The 20,645-nt window shown below is 42.6% G+C and overlaps 1 protein-coding gene across 1 annotated transcript in view; it reads right to left on the bottom strand.

The window, feature by feature from the left end:
* Slc16a10 (solute carrier family 16 member 10) overlaps positions 1-20,645 on the bottom strand; it is a 91,532-nt gene that overhangs the window by 7,560 nt on the left and 63,327 nt on the right. The window contains exons 4-5 of the mRNA XM_075945140.1: positions 10,364-10,507; positions 1,239-1,467 (exon numbers count right to left, since the gene is read on the bottom strand). Of these exons, the coding sequence (XP_075801255.1) occupies positions 1,239-1,467; positions 10,364-10,507 (373 nt within the window). The remainder of the gene's footprint in view (positions 1-1,238; positions 1,468-10,363; positions 10,508-20,645) is intronic.

Here is a 20,645-nt window from a genome sequence, read left to right as displayed (position 1 = left end):
AAGAGGAAGGCTTGGAGGCTCCTATAGGGATTGCCACCATTAGAACTTAAAACTCTATTGCATCTGTTCCATAGTAACTCTTGCTTCCTTGATTCTGGACCAGCAATGTGGTTCCAGATGTAAGAATGAATTAAGCTGAATTTTCACTGAGCCACTATATCAAACACAGGTGACAGTATATAATGGAAATTTTACCCTAATTGTATTGAAAACTGGTACCCAAGTAAAACATCACACCATCACTTATAAGGCTTCTAAACGTAGAATTCACCTAACATAAAGGTAGCCATTTAAATGTGAACAATAGAGTGTCCCTAGCATGTTTCAGAATCACTATCATGTATCAGTGTCCCTAGTACGTATCAGTGTTCCTAATATGTATCAGTGTCCCTAGCATGTATCAGTGTTCCTAGCATGTATCAGTGTCCCTAGCATGTATCAGTGTCTCTAGCATGTATCAGTGTTCCTAGTATGTATCAGTGTCCCTAGCATGTATCAGTGTCCCTATCTTATTACTTTTATGGCTGAATAATACTTATCCCTATCCATTGCATGGATGATATATTATTGGTTTTGTTTACATTTTGATTATTAACTGACTGGAGTCAAGTCTCATTATATAACCCCAGTACTCCTGGGACTCACTATGTAGACCAGGCTGGTCTTGAACTTGAGATTACAGGTGTGTACCACCATGCCCAGCCACATTGTTTTCATATTCATGGACAACCATGTTCTTCCCACTACATTAACTTTTCTTCAACCATTTCTCAGGGGGTATGCTTCTTAAGTAAAAGTACTATATGCTTAGAAATCTATCAGAATCTTCATTTTTGTGTTTCCATTTGTCTAACATAAACTAACAGAACTGGAAAAATTGAGGCTAAATGCATAGCTCAATAAAAGAATATATTTAGTACATTCCATGTCCAAGTTCAATGTCCAGAACTCACTTCCCAACAAGTAATATTTTGTGGGGAATGTAGCTCAGAGGTAAGTGCTTGTTTAGCATGTACAAAGCCCTAACTAGACTTAATATATACGCACACACACATGCCTGCAGAGTGCCCCCCAATAAACATTTTAAACCTACTATCAACATATAGTCTTATTGAAAATGAGAGAGAGAAAACGCACAGTAACTACTAATATGTTAAATATATTTCACAAAGAGGTTTAGGACCCAAAGTAGAAAACGCTATGAATTAGCAAAATTACTATAGAATTGTTTGATTTACCTGCAACTGGAGGACCCACAGTCATGGGTATAGACATGAATCCAAGAAGAAATCCAATGGCTTGGGAAGCATCCTGAGGACCAACTAGTTCAAAGGCAATGGGAGCCATGATAGAAATGAAACATCCATCGAAGAGGCCCATGACCAGGCAGACAGCAATGAGGGCCCCAAAGACGCTGCACAGCGGAATCATCATGGACATCAGGCCAATGAAGAAAAAGGAGAGCACCTAGGACAGAAGACTTCATGTCAACACTGCTTTGAGGAAACAGACCCTCTCCTTCCTCTTGATCAGACAGAATCTGTTGGGAGCTATGGATCACTGGCGCCTTGACTTTCTTGCCTCAGACCCTTAGCCTGCTGGAGTGATCTAAGCAAAACAACTTGTTTACCTTTGCCTGCAGCAGCTCTGAGCACCAGACCTTGATGGCAGCTGGTGGGTCTGCAGCTGAAAAACCCCGAGAGCTGGGGCATGGCCAGAGCCCTATATAACCTTTCCCTCAGCACAATAAACTTGGCAGTCTTGTATCAAGGATGACCCGTTTCCTTGTGTCTCTGTCTCTGTCTTCTTTGTGTGTGTGTGTGTGTGTGTGTGTGTGTGTGTGTGTGTGTGTGATTTTAAGTCTCCAGGCCAGTTAGTTCCTGGCTCGCGTAACCGGCCCTGTTGTGCGGGTGCTATAGGACCGTCAGTTTTTACAAGAATCAACTTTTCCGAGAGCCTCTTGTATTTTCTTACTATTTTGTCAGGGAACAAGAATGTAACCATTTTATACAGCAGCCTTCCTTCCCAGCCTACACATTCTTTAGACAGAATCTATATATGCTTTACATCTTTGGACTAGATATTATGAGGTTTAGTAAGGTCAATACTGGCAGCCCGCATTTACTCATCGAGTACTCAATTACTTTTTAACCCATGGCGTCATTACACTTTCTAAATAAATATTATAGATCATGTCTGAGCACTGAAGCATTAAAGTTCAGAATATTTATTTTGAGTCACCAAACATCTTAAGGTTAGGGTAGTTAATTCAACCAAACCCCCGATTTTGCCTGCCATTTAATAAGTATTACGCTACACAGAGATTTACACACTGAATAAGGCGTGATTCTTCCTCTTAGGTTCTGGAGAGAAGAACATTTAAATAAAAAGTACAAGTGAAATATTTTAGAGGATGCCATAGTCATAAGTGTAAAATATAGTGGGTACAAACAGTGGGGAGAGAACACATAGTAACCTCTCAAGAAATAATTAAAGCTGGATAACTGGCTGGGTGTGATGGTTTTATTCAGAATGTAACAAATGGAGGCAGGAGAACCAACAGTTTAAGGCCAGTCTAATATATATTGAGAGCCTGTCTCAAAACTAAAACAAAGAATCAGAGAGACAGCTCAGCAAGTACAGGTTCTTGCTGCCAAAGCTGAGAACCTGAGTTCCAGGCCCAGGACCCTACGGTGAAAGGAGAGGAACAGTTCCTCAAAGTTGCTGTCAGACCCAGAAAACCCTGAATGAACAAGCAGAAGAAAGTTTCTGTGTACAGTATAGTTTACCAAGCTCCAGACACTGCTCTAACCACTTTAACCTGGGCTGCTCCACTGCCGAGCTTAGAGCTCTGTGAGTACAAAGCTATCCCCGTTTTACATGCAGACAATGGTGCCGGGGAACACATTCGAGGCCCATAGACAGAGCCAGCCCAGAACTTGTGGTCCATACAGGCAGCAGCTCAGAGTGGACAGCAGAGATAAGAGTCTCCTCTCTTCTGAATTCCCTAGGCCCCACACAGACATGCTTATGGATACAACTGCTCTAGTTTGCTTCTGCTGCTGGGATAAACTCCATGACCAAAGCAACTAGGGGAGGAAAGGGTTCAATGGCTTACACTCCAGGTAACACCAACGTGAGAAACAAATCGTTTTGGTCCAGCTTCAGTATGAGGTGCATTTAAAGCTCATCAAAGAGTTACAGAAGAACAGGAGGCACTGGGCTTCTCACCCCGAGGTACTACCTGCTTGCCTGAGAACACTCAGAGCTGGCAAGTTGTGGGCAGTCTACTATGTGGCTAAGCCCCAGAAGATTCACTAGCTAAGGCTTTGTGCCCTGAATCAATAGAATGGGGAATTTGGGCAAGAGGCTATGCTAGAAGAATGTGAGGTTGTGGGTATCAGCTGACATAAAAAGAGAACAGGGATTTCTCAAGGTCAGGGAGCTTAAGACACTGTCTTGTACAGCTATGGTGTCCTTTGCTGCAGAATGTTGTATTATAAAATGGCTTTATTTTCACTAGAACTCTCTTGAATTTGTTGTTATAAAATGAAGACCATGTTTCCTATACTAAGAGAAGCCAAGTGGGAACTCAAGCATGAACCTGGAGTCAGGAACCAAAGCTGAGGGCAGCTGAATGCTGCTTACTGACTGGCTCTCCTCTGCAAGCCCACTGGTATATACAGTGGGCTGGGCCCTCCCATGCCAATCATTAATCAGAAATTAATCAAGAAATTACAGAGGCATTTTCTCAGCTGAGAGTTCTTTTCCCTAAATGACTCTAGTTTATATCAAGTTGACATAAAAACTAACCAACACAACCAGGCTCTAGCCCTCTACGATCCTGAACAAGCAAAAGACATGCTTATTCTTGAGACAAAAAGGCCTAAATAGAAACAAAATGTGGAAATAAAACATCTAAAAGGTAACAAGTAGGCAAAGAGTTAAGGAGTTATTTTTAGTCAAAAAGTTAACCAGGCGTTGTCACCATGTGATGCCTCTGCTATATTAAGAAGTACTGAGAAATGACACCAGAAGCCAGCCAACATCACAGACTTCCCATCCCCCAGAACAGTGAGCTAAATAAAATCTCTAGTCTCTCCTAAGAAGGGGGAAGACGAGGTAAAGCGCCGGGAGAGACAAAACCTACTAACCATAGTTACAGATAGATATATTTTTGTTCTGTTGGTAACTATGAGAGGAGATAAACATGAACAGTCTCAGAAACATTCACAATCAAACAAACTCCAGGAAATCTAAACTACCTAATTAAATCTTGCTTTCTTGTGCTTGGCTTGGCTGAAACAGATCATGCCATAAACCCCAGGCTGGTCTTGAACTCACAATCCTACTGCTTTCATCTCCTGAGTGCTAGGGGTTATAGGTGAGAATTATCATGCCTGGTTTAAATTTGGTGCCCTTCACTGATAAAATCACAGACCAGATTTCCAGCCCCCTCACCATAATTATAAAGAAAGGACACACATACACACGTAACTTGTCTCTCCTCCTATTTTGTTCAATACAAATTTCTGTCAAGAAAGCCAGCTCTGGGGGTTAAACTCACCACACTGACAGCTAGTGAGTACTTGGCACTTGATAGCTTCATTCAGTATCAGGCACAAACTCGATTTTGCTTAATAACAAATGTTTTCATGGAACAATTAATTTAATAGAATAAGATCCAGGCACTTTAATTTTGTTTGTCTGCTTGTTTGTTAAAGTATTTCTGTACACCTAGGGCATGTCTCAATCTTTTCCTAACCACAAGGCCCTTTTCAGTTTAAACTATAATAATTTATGTTCTTTCTTTCTCAGTTATTTGAAAAGATTTATTATTGTTGTTGCTCTTTTAAGATATAGTATAGCAATATATCCTCAAACTCAAAATCCCCCTGCCCCAACATTTTGAGTACAGGATGACAGACATGAACTGATATGCCTACCTTAAGACATATTAACTTGGAACTAGAGAGACAGTCAGAGCACTGGTTAAGAGCACTGACCGCTCTTCCAGAAGACCTGGGTTCTGTACACACACGGCCGCTAACAACAGCCTGTGACTCCAGCTGCAGGGGATCTGACACTGTCTCTGGGTTCTGCAGCACCAGGCACATATGTGGCACACAGATAAACATGCAGGGAAAACACCCATACATACAAAATGAAAAAAAATCATTTAATTAGAAAGTTTTTTATTTTCCTTTGAGGGTTGAACCCTTAAGTTCATTCACACAGACAGCTTATTCTTTACGCATTTCAGAAAAATAATTAGTTTCTTTTACCTTATTTGTATTGAAGGAAGATTCTTGGGAAGAAGTTGTCCCCACAGAACCTTCATGGCCCACTGACTTATTAGAACTTCAACGATGTTGAAGAGTCCAGAATCAAATTATCTTGGGCCATCTTTAGCCCATCAGTAGCCATTTCCTGCCCACTTTGTGTGTGAGCTAACATCCTTGTGGCCATTGGGAAAGTGCTCTTCAGTGTGCCAGTACTGCCAACCAAACGGCTGAGTTCCATCACAGTGCCTAAGCCTCCTACTTCCTCACTTCGCTTTAACACACTTACCTAATGTTTCTACCAATGCATTTGAAGAGTACCTCGATTCAAGACTCTGTCACTATATAAACCTCGCCAAATGGTCACCACTTTAGAGCACAGTATTTGGAGTAACCTAATCTATGTTCTGGAGCCATGGTCACTCACACTTGGCTCCAGAATAAACTCTTACTTTCTTTGAGGTGAGAGCTGTGTTTTGCATCCAGCATAGCTGCAATGATGGGAAACAAGGCCGTTTTCCAGTATGTTTTACCCCGGCTGGTCAGAACATCACTGCTGTGAGGAATAAACACTGTCCCTTATAAACTGGGATACCTGGGCCACACATGAGGACCACTGCTTCCTCATCACTTCCAGATAAATACCAGATATACAGATCAAATATTGATCTGTCAATTCCAGAACCCAGTTTGAAAGATAATGTTCCATTACATAATCTTTTTCTTTTTTTTCCTAAGCACAGCAGTTCTGCGGCAACAACATAGGCCCTTCCTACTCAAGACATTGGACTCAAGAGGAAAGCCAGGGTACACCTGAATAAGCATAAGGAATTTTTGGAGGCAGAAACATAACTGGGCACGGTTGAATTCCAATGTTACCGCTAATATACCTAGTTAACATAATAACATAACTTTCTCAGCTTCAAGTCCTGGGCAACTTGCACTAAATGAATGGAATGACGAGCCCACGGGACTTGAGGGCTGGATTCTTCTGAAGCATGCAGGGCCTGTAGTGCTTCACAGGAGAGGGAGAGATTGGCTTTCTCCTCAGAACTGGGCACATTCACAGCAGTGCAGTCTACATGAGACTGTGGTGCTTCTGAGCCCTCATTTAGGCTGGGGATATTAAGTATTTGGCTACTACCTTAAAGTAGTCGGTAAAGTCCATATCTTCATGTAAAATGCTAGTAGTCAATGAAATGAACAGCAAAGCAAAGTAGCACTGACCAGTTCAGTCTTTACAACAGAAGACGTTTACACATGAAGAGGGTATGGACATCATTCTAATTACATATGTAACCCATGAACATATTCCCCTAGCAATTCGTATTTTAGAGAAATGTCCACAGTAAAGCATGACAGGCTTTCTTCAATCCCTCAGGCCCTCAGCTTATACTGTGCTTCAGAATGACCACTCAACAGTCCCAGGGCATGCGTCCACATGCATGTGGACACATTTCTACATATGGATATGATGTCCATACGAGGGACTAGAAGTTAGATAAATTCCATGGTAGACAGATACATGGAAGAGGGACTGGATCTAGGTAATAAAGGTGGTGAACTTCCAAGATGGTTGGTCTTCCTCAGCCTCCAGACCTGAGACAAAATTCTGACATCAGACAAAGACCTGGAGGCCCCTTTATCCCCTTCCTCCCCAGAAGGGCCTCAGCTGATGGACTGGCTCAAGAAGTTCAAGGCAGATCAGGACATGTTTACACAACAATTGTGGGCCAATCAGCCACCGACCCTAAATTAAGGAAGGAAGAACCTTCACAGACTTAAAACCCCATCCTTGGATGGAGTGTGGTTAGTGGCTCCTAACAGCCACAGGACACACAAATGTGTGTTCTTGACTCTTGACTGCCTTCGTTGAAGCAGTCACCCCTTCTGACACTTAGCAGGTGCCACTGGATATCACAAACACCTCTCCATCTGGATGAACAAACTTAGACAGCACCATGGTGGTACACATCTATAATCCAAGTACTAGAAAGTCTGAGGCAGGAGGACTACAGTGAGTTTGAGAATACCTTGAGCTGCGTAGTAAACTGAAGACTTAGCAAAGACCCTGTCTCAAAAATAACAAGCTACCACCACACCCAACAATCTGGACAGAACCAAAACACAAGGTAAGCCACAAAACAGCAGGTGTCCTCTCCCACACTTTCATGTCCTTCCCTGTAAAACACACACACACAATCTATAGTGACCTTAAATTGATAACCATTCTCCAACAAAGAAAAGCCTCTAGGCTCTGAAGTCCTGGATAACTGGCCCCTCCCAGCTTTCCAGCTTCTTCCGTGTCAGTCTCCTTTGTCCAAACACTCCCAGATTTTCCCAGCTATAACCCTGCTCTAGGAACTCAGGAACCCTCTCTGTTCTGTTTGTGTCACTCTACCTGGACTAATACCTAAGAACGCAGAAGTACTCAGAATTGTTTTTACAAAATGAAAACTGAAAGTCGTCAATACAACCAATATCCAGAAGAGGGCACCTTGACATTAGAAATCAAAACTAACTAGTCAGCTAAAAGCTAGATAAATAGATCTACAATGAGGTATTATAAAAGGTGGAATGATTATCACATAATAAATAAATACTTTCATTGTTGAACTTGAGACAGGGTCTTGCTCTGAAGCCCAAGCTGGCCTCATGCTTGTGACAAGCCTACATCATAAGTATTGGATTACAGATGTGGGCTACCATGCCCAGTGGTAATCTCGTGTGTGTGTGTGTGTGTGTGTGTGTGTGTGTGTGTGTGTGTGTGGTGAAGGGGATACATGCTGCAGAACACATGTGGAGGTCAAAAGACAACTTAGAGTACCATTCTTTCCTTCTACTATTTTGGGCATCAAACTCAGGCTTTTGAGGCACACAGCCTTATGCAGGGAGCTATTTTGAAGACCCTACTTTTTTTTGAGACAGGGTTTCTCTATGTAGCCCTGACTGTCCTGGAATTCACTATGTAGACCAGGCTAGCATTGAACTCAGATATCTGCCTGCCTCTGCCTTCCAAGTGTTGGGATTAAAGGAGTGGACCCCTATGTCTAGCTTAGCTCTACATTTTATAAAGGAGTACATAAACATTAACAAGGGTCTCATTTTACTCCCAGCACTGGTGGGAGGATAAGAAGCACCAGTTACTGTTTCCCCTTACTTCTAGCTGTATAACAGGCCTGGACCCCACAGTTCCTCTTCTTAAGTGTTCCCATCTGTAAGAAGAGGTAAAGAACTATACCTTCCTTGAAGGGCTGGGCCCAGGACTGGAGATGGTGCATGTGGAACCCAGTTCATCATCTAGCTCATCAAAGTGTTCAGTAAACCATTTCTTATAGCCAACTAAATAGAAGTTCCTTTATCTGTAATAAACTTGTTCCACATAGTTTCCTGTTCCCAAATTTCACCTCTTTTATGAGCCTCCATCTATAGGGGATGGAGAGGGTAGAGGACCTGCCAGTAAGCCTCCATCTATAGGGAAGGAGAGTGTAGAGAACCTGCAGGTAAGCCTCCATCTATAGGGAAGGAGAGTGTAGAGAACCTGCAGGTAAGCCTCCATCTATAGGGAAGGAGAGTGTAGAGGACCTGTCAGTAAGCCTCCATCTATAGGGAAGGAGAGTGTAGAGAACCTGTCAGTAACCCTCCATCTATAGGGAAGGAGAGTGTAGAGGACCTGTCAGTAAGCCTCCATCTATAGGGAAGGAGAGTGTAGAGGACCTGTCAGTAAGCCTCCATCTATAGGGAAGGAGAGTGTAGAGAACCTGTCAGTAAGCCTCCATCTATAGGGAAGGAGAGTGTAGAGAACCTGTCAGTAAGCCTCCATCTATAGGGAAGGAGAGTGTAGAGAACCTGTCAGTAAGCCTCCATCTATAGGGAAGGAGAGTGTAGCGGACCTGTCAGTAAGCCTCCATCTATAGGGAAGGAGAGTGTAGAGGACCTGTCAGTAAGCCTCCATCTATAGGGAAGGAGAGTGTAGAGGACCTGTCAGTAAGCCTCCATCTATAGGGAAGGAGAGTGTAGAGAACCTGCCAGTAAGCCTCCATCTATAGGGAAGGAGAGTGTAGAGAACCTGTCAGTAACCCTCCATCTATAGGGAAGGAGAGTGTAGAGAACCTGCAGGTAAGCCTCCATCTATAGGGAAGGAGAGTATAGAGAACCTGCAGGTAAGCCTCCATCTATAGGGAAGGAGAGTGTAGAGAACCTGTCAGTAAGCCTCCATCTATAGGGAAGGAGAGTGTAGAGAACCTGTCAGTAAGCCTCCATCTATAGGGAAGGAGAGTGTAGAGAACCTGTCAGTAAGCCTCCATCTATAGGGAAGGAGAGTGTAGAGGACCTGCAGGTAAGACTCCGTCTATAGGGAAGGAGAGTGTAGAGGACCTGTCAGTAACCCTCCATCTATAGGGAAGGAGAGTGTAGAGAACCTGTCAGTAAGCCTCCATCTATAGGGAAGGAGAGTGTAGAGAACCTGTCAGTAACCCTCCATCTATAGGGAAGGAGAGTGTAGAGAACCTGTCAGTAAGCCTCCATCTATAGGGAAGGAGAGTGTAGAGGACCTGCAGGTAAGCCTCCATCTATAGGGAAGGAGAGTGTAGAGGACCTGCAGGTAAGCCTCCATCTATAGGGAAGGAGAGTGTAGAGGACCTGCAGGTAAGCCTCCATCTATAGGGAAGGAGAGTGTAGAGAACCTATCAGTAAGCCTCCATCTATAGGGAAGGAGAGTGTAGAGGACCTGTCAGTAACCCTCCATCTATAGGGAAGGAGAGTGTAGAGAACCTGTCAGTAAGCCTCCATCTATAGGGAAGGAGAGTGTAGAGGACCTGCAGGTAAGCCTCCATCTATAGGGAAGGAGAGTGTAGAGAACCTGCAGGTAAGCCTCCATCTATAGGGAAGGAGAGTGTAGAGAACCTGCAGGTAAGCCTCCATCTATAGGGAAGGAGAGTGTAGAGGACCTGCAGGTAAGCCTCCATCTATAGGGAAGGAGAGTGTAGAGGACCTGTCAGTAACCCTCCATCTATAGGGAAGGAGAGGGTAGAGGACCTGTCAGTAAGCCTCCATCTATAGGGAAGGAGAGTGTAGAGTACCTGCAGGTAAACCTTCTTCAGTCCGGGCACATAGTCTGCAATGCGGCCAAAGAGAAGGCGTCCAACTCCAGAAGTGATGCCAATGCACATGAAAAGCACCTCCTTGTTCTTCTCATCCTGGAATCTTTCCTTTACATGGTTCATCTGCAAGTCAAGGAAAGAAACCATGCTGAATAAGGTAGGGAAACCTCACACTGTCTGAGATATGCACCATTAAACGTCAGGTGTGGTTTTTCTCTACAGTTACTCCAACCTCCCTTCAAGATCAAAATTAAAAGATTTTAAAGCATCTCCTGTGATGATTTTCAAGACCATATAAAGAAAATCTACCGTGATTTAGCTTGCATGGAAGGAATGAGTTTTGAGGGTGGTGGCACACGTCTGTAAACCCAGTCCTCAAACACTAGGGCAAGATTGGGAATGTAAGGCCAGCCTGGGCTACAGAGTACAGCTCAGGGCAACCTGGATCATGCAGTGTACCTGGACTCAGAAAACTGAAAGCTTTGTTTAAAAATGAGTTATTCCTATACTTACTCTTCAGTAAACAGATCAGCACACACTAACAATAAGCCAATCATCAAAGAAGAGCAGAGGCCTGGAACACTACCTGTCCCCTAGAAGGGAACTAAAGGACATCTTTGGGGTCCTATTCCTTCCAGGGGACCAGAACAAAACTGATGCCCTTGAAATAAGTTCTACCAGAGCTTCCTGGATGAAAGTGTAAGGTTCCTGTGTGGCATGCCAACAGGTATAGATAAGCAAACGGTTTATAGTGGTCAAATCTCTTAGCCCTCCAGATCCAAGTACTGATTCTAACCTATCAATCCCTGTGGCTGAATTATTTTTTTAGGATCTCAGTTTGTCTATAAAATGGAAACAGTGGCAGCATCTCTCTCAAGGGTGGTTATAAGGATTAAGAAAAATGTCTACATAGAGAATTTAAGAGTTAGGGTGTACTTAAGCCCCGGTCAAGCTTGAGTGAGGTCCTAGGTTCGAGCACCGCCTTAGAGGAATGACTGGTATACAGTTAATGATCAAATATTAATGTCGGCCATCCTTTTTTACAAAGGATCTTTTGAATACTGGCTATGCTGAAGAGAAGATGGGGGTGGGGGAATAAAGGGTCTTTGCCTCCACGTAAAGCCTAGTGGAAACAGTGTCTCCAGTGACTCTGGACCACAGACAGGCCGCAAGCAGAGTTTGACTTTCCCATAACCACCCTAGCATGCAGTGGAGTTCTAGGAGACTGCAAGCAATTTTCCCACCAAGCTCAGCAGTCCAAGTAACTAATATGGCAGTGGGGGTCTTTTTTAGATGGCAGATCCCTCCTTAAGATACTTCCATTTAACTTGCTTTTTCTGCTTTCCATTTTTAAAACCCAGTTGTCTATTTTTACACTACCTCATCTCTTTTCAATAAAAATCAGTAATTGGGGCTGGAGAGATGGCTCAGCAGTTAAGAGCACTGCCTGCTTTTCTAGAGGACTTGGGTTTGATTTCCAGCAGCAACATGGCAGTTTAGAGCTGTGTCTAACTCCAGTCCCAGGTGATTGACAGCCTCTTCTGGCCTCAGTAGGCATGCATATAGTGCACAGGCATACATGGAAGCAAAACACTCATACATATAACAATAAATAGCTAAAATTTTTTACTTAAAAAAGGTGATTTTTTTTATAACTTCTCTTTTCACGCTGCTTCAGAATAATCTTCCTAAATAGGACTTTAATCTCACCAATCCTGTCTTCAAAAGTTGCTTGTTACTGCATTTTATACTCTGTCTGGTATTTAAAGCTCTCTATAATCTGTCACTAATCTATTTTTGTATGTTTATTAACTACTGATCCTTGGCTCTCAAGTACAGAATTCTAGTCTGCTGAGGCTGTAAAAAGCGAAGCAGATGTGTGTAGAGAAAAGGCACACATTCCAGAGGACTGTTACTCCCCATGTTCTTGATGCTTCCTCCCAGGCCTTTTATATAAAACCTGGGGCTTGTGTAGAAATGTTGGCACCTAACGTAAATTTAGAAGACTGTGTGATCCAACGCTACCCAAGCCAGACAGAACGTGGCTGCAAACTGCATCAGACCAGCTTTGATCTCAGTCTTAATCCCATCCAGTTCAGCAGGGAAGCTGTGTTCAAAGGTGGACTGTGTATGCTAGTATGTTCCCTCCCCTCCACTGCATTGAGCAACTGAGCACTAAAATATGCCAAGTCTAAGCTGAGATATGCTATGAGAACAAACATGCAGAGAACCAGAAGACATCAGGGAGAGGAAGGCATGCAAAGTAGCCTAGTATTGATTGTCTGTTGAAACAATACTTCAGCCATATAGCCAAGTACTGATTTCATTCCTTTGTTGCTTTTTCTTTTACTACAACAGGCAAAAAAAACTTTTCTAGTTTAAAGCACAAAGTGGCTTGGATTGTATTTCTTAAAGAGTTCACTGGTGGCGGCAAGCACACAGCAGGCGCTGCTGAAGGCACCAGGAACTAGCAGAGAAAGAAGCTCGTTCTGGAGGAAGAGGGCCAATGCAAGACAGATGTGCTAGAGTTGGGTGCATTAGAAAGCACCCATCCTCGCGGAGGAGGGAAGCCGGGGCCTCAGTCTGCTAGGCACGTGCTGTGCCTGGCTACACGGACAGCTGTCATTGCTTTCATAGAGACACACTTTAGCTGTAAGACTGAATCCATCCGTTATTCTTCTGAGGAAACTAAGAATACTAACCTGATATACTTCTATCATTCCTTGAGGTTTTTACCTTCCCCCATCTATTTTGTAATGTTTATAAGAAATAATAAGGGAAATATTTGAGTGTTTTTTTTTGAAAGAGGCTAGGTAATGCAAGTCTGAATATGCTAGAAGTGCACAGAACACCAGATGTATACAAAATACATTCATATTTGGTACAATGAATATACACTAGTCATTTTTAAATAAATTGGTGAAATTAAAAGTATACCTAATTGGAAACTTAGCTCTTTAATAATAAAGGACACTGCTACATCAAATTTGTGTCACTGCCACTTAAATAAAGCAAAAATATCAGCTTCTAAAATTTCCTCTATACATGCTCTAACAAAACTTCAAAATAAAAGCATTATTTTGAAAGTATTAGCTGAGGAAGTGTGTAGGACAGGTGAGCCCACTCTGTGGATGCCGGGTCTCAGGGTCCTTCCTCATGGAGGAAGCAGTACCAAGCAGGCTTGGCCTGAGCCTCGGATGACGGCTGTGTGGCTTATGGAGTTAGGCCATCTCTCCTCTCTGGGTACCAGGATGTGCTGCTTCACACAAAGCACAGCATGGGGCAAACTTCTGTCTCTAATACTCATGCGGGCAGAGACTAGACACCGGGTCAGATACTTTCATATTTAACCAAGCTCCTCATTTATTAATCAAGCAGAAGCTTATACTGGAGCCTAGTATTTATCCAGGGGAATATTATTTTTAGCTCAGCTGTTTAAAATTAACTTTATTGGGAAGGAGAGGTATAAGTTCTGAGATAGAACAGACTTGATTTGTAACACCAACAAGTATTCTTTTAAAGGGTCACACTATGTGGCACAGATTGACACTTCAAACTTCCAGTCCTGCTATCTTGGCCAAACTTGGCTTAAAACATTAAAAAAAAAAATATTGCGTGAATGTGTATAAGGGTGCACACATACCACAGCGTATGTGTGGAGGTCAGAGGACAACTTTCAAAACTAAGTTCTCTCCTACCACCATGTGGGTTCTGGGGATGGAATTCAGGTCATCAGGCTTGGTGGCAAGTGCCTTTACCTGCTGAGCCATCAATCTCCTGGACTCCACACTGGGCTTTAGCTTTAGACTTCATCAGAATGCATAGAGATTTTTAGGGAAGAAGCATATCTTTATTGAGAGAGATCTCAAGTTTAATCTGGAAACATCTTAAACATCGCATGCTCATAAACATTGTTCCATCATTCAAGCAACAACAGCTTTGGCTGACCACAGAGGCTGTTTTCACGGTGTGTGAAACTTACTGTTTGATATCCAAAGATAACCGAGAACTCACATCCTAGACAATGAGCTCATTCTACATCCATGAGTCAACAGGACCAAGTACTTCAGTTTCCCCTTCCCCTAACCACCTTCAACTAAATGGTGGACTTTTCCTAGAATAGATGACATTCTTCTACTCAGACAACTGAAGGCAAAATAGATCCCATCTTCTCTGAAGAGGTCAAGAGCAGCAGTCTGTGAAAATCACTCCTCTCACTAGAGTAGCCTCTGCTCTGGCACCCTTCCCCACACCTCTCCTGCAGGGGAGTCACAGTACAAGACACGGAGACAGGGCACCTGACACAGAAAACATTTAGTCATGAATGAACTAAATGGATAACCATTGGACAACCCAGCGGCGCTACGGTGAAATACAGTAGCTGTGCACACCTGCAAACACAAATGTCATGGGCCAAAAGGGTCCAAACAGCTTCCTCATCTGCACTACTTAGCTATGAAACGAGACCACTAGCAAACACACACACACACACACACACACACACACTTTTAAGGGCTCAAGTGCCTTTTGCCTATAATCTTCCATATAATGACTATACGACATGTCACAGAAAGAAGATGATAAAATAGCGTATATAATTTAGACTATATTTTGCTGAAGAATAAAGACAAGAATGACTGGAGACCTTCCAAACAGAGAAAACAATTTGGACAGCAGACTTGAACAACTGACTGGATCACCACAAAGTGGGAGGTAAAGAAACACGACGAGAAAGCTCCAGTGCCGCACTGCAGGCTGCGAGAGTGAAAAAAATTATCTTTGCATACACAGAAAGACAATTAAAACAAAAACAAATTCTCCAGTTTTTATCATTTACAGTTGTTGCTCCTCAATGTGCTCTCCGGAATTAATAAAGAGATTTTGATCACCTGTCACATTCTGTCTTGTCTGTGGCAATTGTGATTCCCTTGGTCATCTATCTGCCCTTGCTCTTTGAGATATACACCATCAAACTGGAAAGAATCTGTAAGCATGTACATTCTCTTAATTTCTAGAATAAATTACTTGCAAGGGAGAGGACCCGTATCTGTGGTTTCCACGGCATTAAAACTTGGCTTATAATGACTCTGGAATTCAAACTGACTTTGACTCCCTATTCCCTAATAGGGATCCTATTTCTCCTCACTGGATCCACACCAAAGAGTAGCACTGGTTCTTGTTTGCATGTGGTTGAGAATAATTTCTGAAAATATATTCACCCTGCAGGACATGGAGGCTCAGGCCTGCATCTCAGCACTCAGGAGGGACAGAGGCAGGAGAACTTCCACCTCTTCATGGCCAGCTCTGTCTACTTAGTGAATTTCAGGCCAGTCATGGATATAGTCCTTGTATTAAAAACCCAGAGTGAGGGACTGAAGAGATAGCTCAGCAGTTAAGAGCTCCCTTAACTCTTGTTAACTCATGTGGTTCAGTCCCCAGCACCCACATGGAGGCTCACGACTATCAATAACTCCAGTTTCAGGGCATCTGACACCCTCTTCTGACCACTCAGGCACAAGGTTGTATAAGTACAACAAGTTGTGCTTAGCATGCATGTAAGAAAACATGCACACCGTAAAATAAGAGAATCTACCAAATAGACAAAAAATTTAAACTTAAAAACAATAACATATGTGTGTCTATCTCCATCCAAAATGTGAGAAAGGTATCCCGTAACTTTAGAAGACCATTCAGTTTATTTTCTTCTTAACTATATTTGGCAGGAAGGGGAGGCAAGGTTTAACTGTCTATATGGTCCAAGCTATCTTTACACTGGAATTCTTCTGCCTCCCAAGTTCTATGCTTATAGCCTGCACTACTTCTTTAACAGGCAAAGCCAAAGAAAGAGCCTGGCCCCTTTAAAAGACAAAACCAAACAAAGTGCACCTTTGAGAGGCAGTAGTAGCCTGCTGGAGTTGTCAATGGTTAATCTCAGAATCAGTCACAAAGCAAAACCTCCTGCTACCCTTTGTTTTAGAGCTGGATTATCAGAATCTGGATGGGTAAGTTTAGGGCTTCCTTTGGCAAACTTGTTTTCTCTATCTCTGGTTTCGCTCTTTTTAAAAAGGAAATTTAAAAGTAAATTTAAAGGAAGTTTGGCAAGAGCACTAAGTGACGTGGCTGCAAAGGTAGCCCTCGGCTAACTGCACAAGTCTGTGTTGCTAAAATTAAGCCTTTTATGCCAAAACACGGAACTGAAACGTGATGGACAGAATGGAGCTGATAAGTCACGAAATGTCACGTTGGGTCTGTCACATCAGAGCAGCTATACTTTGAGATTAACATGCAGAGGTGCTGAGAGGGAGAGGCGTCCATGCTTGCTGCACGTGTAAGGTCCACCGTCTCTAGGTTGCCCAGGAGGGGTTTTCAGATTCAGAGTACCTACTGCCTCCTCAGCAGCTGGCTGGGATGGAAGCTGACCTTTGGCCTACTGGACTCTAGCTGGCATCACTGCTGATTCTGTTTGTTTTCTTAAACAACCGCTCTTTCCATTTCATTAAGACGGGTTTCCATGATATTGATAATGATACAGCACCATTAAGACCGGAAAACAACTGGGTGGGGGTGGGGGGGACCTTTCTGGAATAAATATTACTTAATAGCCAGCCACCAGTGGGTAAAAAAAAGGGGGGGGGTGCTTTTAAATCTAATTTTGAAAACCTTTTCTAACGAAAAAATTTTTTTAAAGCATTTGCTATTTTCCCCTGGTAGTCTTTAAAAAAATAATTTTCTGTGTGTTAAAATATATATAAATAATAAAAATTATATAATATATCTAACACATTTGCATATGTATATATTACTGTACACATTATACATAATACTGTGTACACTTCTTTGACAGCATCGCTTAGATAAGATCAAGATTTAGTAAAATTCTGGTTGAATTCCTAACTGAAACCAATTTGGACTTAGATGTTAAGTAGTCTTTAATTTTGAGGATATAGCTCAGTAGGGACTACTTGTTCAGCATTTGAAATCCAAATGGTTCCATCTCTAGCACTGCAGGGAAATGATGAATACCCTTGGATTGAAGACTTCCTGAAGTTTAGAATTTTAAAGATTTTCATCTTAAAATAGAAAATAGACTAGGATTTTTGAATAATCTGAAATTGTTCTCTGTCAATTGATATTCTGTTAATATTTATGCCATGCATTTTGAAAGTTACCAAAAACAAACAAAAAGAACTCTTGCTGAATGTGGTCACAGACACTGTAGCCCTGTGCTCAGAGGAGAGGCAGTGGGATGTGGAGAGCCAGGTTACCCTGGGCTGTGCAGCAGCAACCCTGGGCTGTGCAGCAAGCCCTAGTCTCAGAGGAAGACACTACACAGTTTCCAGCTCTCTGTGAACACTGAAAGGTGTTTAATACACCGATCCAGAGAGGGTCATTGATCCCACCCAGCTCTGATTTTGATTCTGAAGTTTCTTTCTCGGTGCCCATTCTCAGCACATCAGATTCACTCCCTTGGATTCCGTGTTCCTACCTAGTGTACAAGAACACAATAGGCTGTGAATTAAGATGCCGCTAATCTGTGAAAGAAGTGGCCTGCCTCTATGGTGACTATCAAGATGGCAGCAGGCCCAGCCAGGCTGTAAGGAGTGCTCCAAGAAGACAGAACAGTTGCAAAGACTGCAGACAGGGATCTGGTGGTGTCCCAGGCTCTTGGGGCGTCACATGTTTCCACACTTCACATGGAGAGGGGAGAGGAGAGGAGTATGCTCTTTCAATCTATTCTTGTATTACCTGGTGATAAAATCTCTTACTGACTTAACAAATCAATCAGTATGGGTTATGGGACCTTTAATCAATAGTGGAATCACACAAATTTGGAAAAATAGTACAAAGCGAACAAACACAACAAAAGCTGGTCAGACGGTTAGATTTTAGAAGTGAAGACAGGCTGCACCTTAAAATTGGAAAGGATAAAAGCAGAACTCGTTGCCCAAGTTCCTGGGATTTAGGGCAGCAGTATCTTTACTTATTTGATGATCCTGGCAATGACATCAATAAGCAAGTTTATCATATAAATCCTCCAGATTAGTTCTATTTCTCCTTGAACAGTACAAGATTTATAAATACTGTTAGCTTATTAAAATATTACTTAGTTAAGGCTTTCTTGGCTGGGAAAAATAAATTGGAAATTAGTTCTCATTGGGTGAACTGGTTTTTAATTTGTTTCATTGGTTTGTATGGTTTGGCTTGGCTTGTTTTGGGTCTCACTATGTATCCAAGGCTGGCTTTAACTTTGCAATCCTCCTGCCTCAGCATCCCAGGTACTGAGACTACAGGCATGTGACATCATTAACTGCTTTTGAGGAATATTTTGTTTTCCCAACTGGAACGTTAGCTCTCCTCACCTTCCTGTCTCCCCCTGCGCTGCTCTAGAAATTAGTGCTATGTCTCCTATTTATGATTTGACTCTCTAGGGACGTCTAGAGGAATAGCCTTTGTCCTTTGTGTCCGGCTGGTTTCTCTGAGCATGATGCCATCAAGCTTCATGTATGCTGTAGAATATCACTAAACATTACCTTTTAAACTTTTCTCTGACGTCAGAGGTTCGCTCTTTCATTCTTTTAACCCTGATTAGGGCCTGGGAGGGTAACTAGCCTGCTTGAGGCCCTGGGTTCCATTCCCAGCACCTATAATCTCAGTTTAGGAGGTAGAGACAGAAAGGTTGGGAACTGGAGGGCATCTTTTGCTACCCAGTTCCAGACCAGGTTGAGATACAAGAGACCTTGTCTCAATAATAGCATGAAAAAAAATGTAAAGGCAATTAACTCATAGGAGAAAGGGCAGTAGCGGGTCTGCCATGCGGCCTGGGTGCATCACGGCATTGCTGTGAAGATGAACACGGTGAATGGCTTACACAGTGGCTCTGGGAGAGGAGGGTGGGACCAGGTCCTGGGATTCCTAGTCAGGAGCAATTCTAACCCCAGGTTTAGGGAAGGCCTGGGCTGAAGAGGGGAGAAAGGAGACACTGAGAAACACAACTATGCTTAGGACATCAACAGGAAGTTAACAATTTTCCTGAGGAAAACTTGCAGGGACAAAGCCTGGGCTTGTGAAAAGACAACCATGTGCTCACACAAACAGAAAATAATTACATAGTTGGAGCCCTAGATTTATACTGAAGACGTTACAATGAATACCAGTTCAACCATTAATGTATAGCAGCATTCAGTTATCTGGAGGTTGTGAGGTTTTATTTTAAAGACACAGTTTTACTATGTGACCTTGAACCCATGACCCCCATCTTGACTTTTTGAGTACGGGAATTGGGGGCGTGTGCCAACACATATGGCTATAAGGCAACATTTTTTTATTCAATTTTTTGTTTGTTTGCTTTCAAGACAGGGTTTCTCTGTGTAACAAAGGAACAAATTACAAACTGAGTTCTGGTATACAAAGTGAGTCTCTTAGTGTCCTGTAACTTGCTTTGTAGACCAGGCTGGCCTGGAGCTTACAGAGATTCATCCGTCTCTCCTCCCAAATGATGGGATAAAGGCATGTACCACCACCATCTGGCAATGGCAACACTTTAAATTGCTCAGTTGTATGCTTGGGCCAAGAGGAGCACAGGCATCTTAGCCCACTTGCGGGTCTATAGTCACGCTGGGGATGCAGGAGAGGAAAGGTGCAAGGCCCAGGGGATAGTACTTCACTTGAATAAGACTATATGTCTCTTGTCATATATACATACATATGACAAGAAATGTATTCATTATTGTTGTGTTGCATTATGTGTGGGGAGGTGTACAGACTACAGCACACACGTGGGGTCACAGTACCACTCTGAAGCAGTACTTCTAACTGTCCACCTTTAGATATGGTCATCAGGTTGGTGTGGCAAGCACCTTAACTCTCTGAGCCATCTTACCAGTATCATTTGTAAATCTTTAAAATGCTCTAAAGTTGGAACTAATCTATAGCTTACTAACTTCTTTCTCCTTAAGACAGAGATAAAATGTTTAATACCTTGAGAGTGTGTGCATTGCATATAAAAAAATAAAGAAAAAAATCTAGAGTATTATTAAAATGTAAAGTCATCCTAGACAGAGATAGTCATAGGACTCATATTTCAGCAGTGCAACAAGCCTATATTTAAGTTCAACCTGAAATCTACCTAAAATAAATTAGTATAAGAATGTGTTAGGCAGGGGTCTGCTGCACCTAATGGGAGATTCTGACCTAGAGGTGTGGACATCTATTCTCCCTTACCTCTTCCTTCTTTTCCACTTCCCTACTTGCTATGAAAGTC

The sequence above is a fragment of the Microtus pennsylvanicus genome, chromosome 1, assembly GCF_037038515.1.
Source record: "Microtus pennsylvanicus isolate mMicPen1 chromosome 1, mMicPen1.hap1, whole genome shotgun sequence".
NCBI classification, from domain to species: domain Eukaryota; kingdom Metazoa; phylum Chordata; class Mammalia; order Rodentia; family Cricetidae; genus Microtus; species Microtus pennsylvanicus.
Note: the sequence above shows the minus strand (reverse complement) of the source record. Positions and strands in the feature narration are given on the sequence as shown.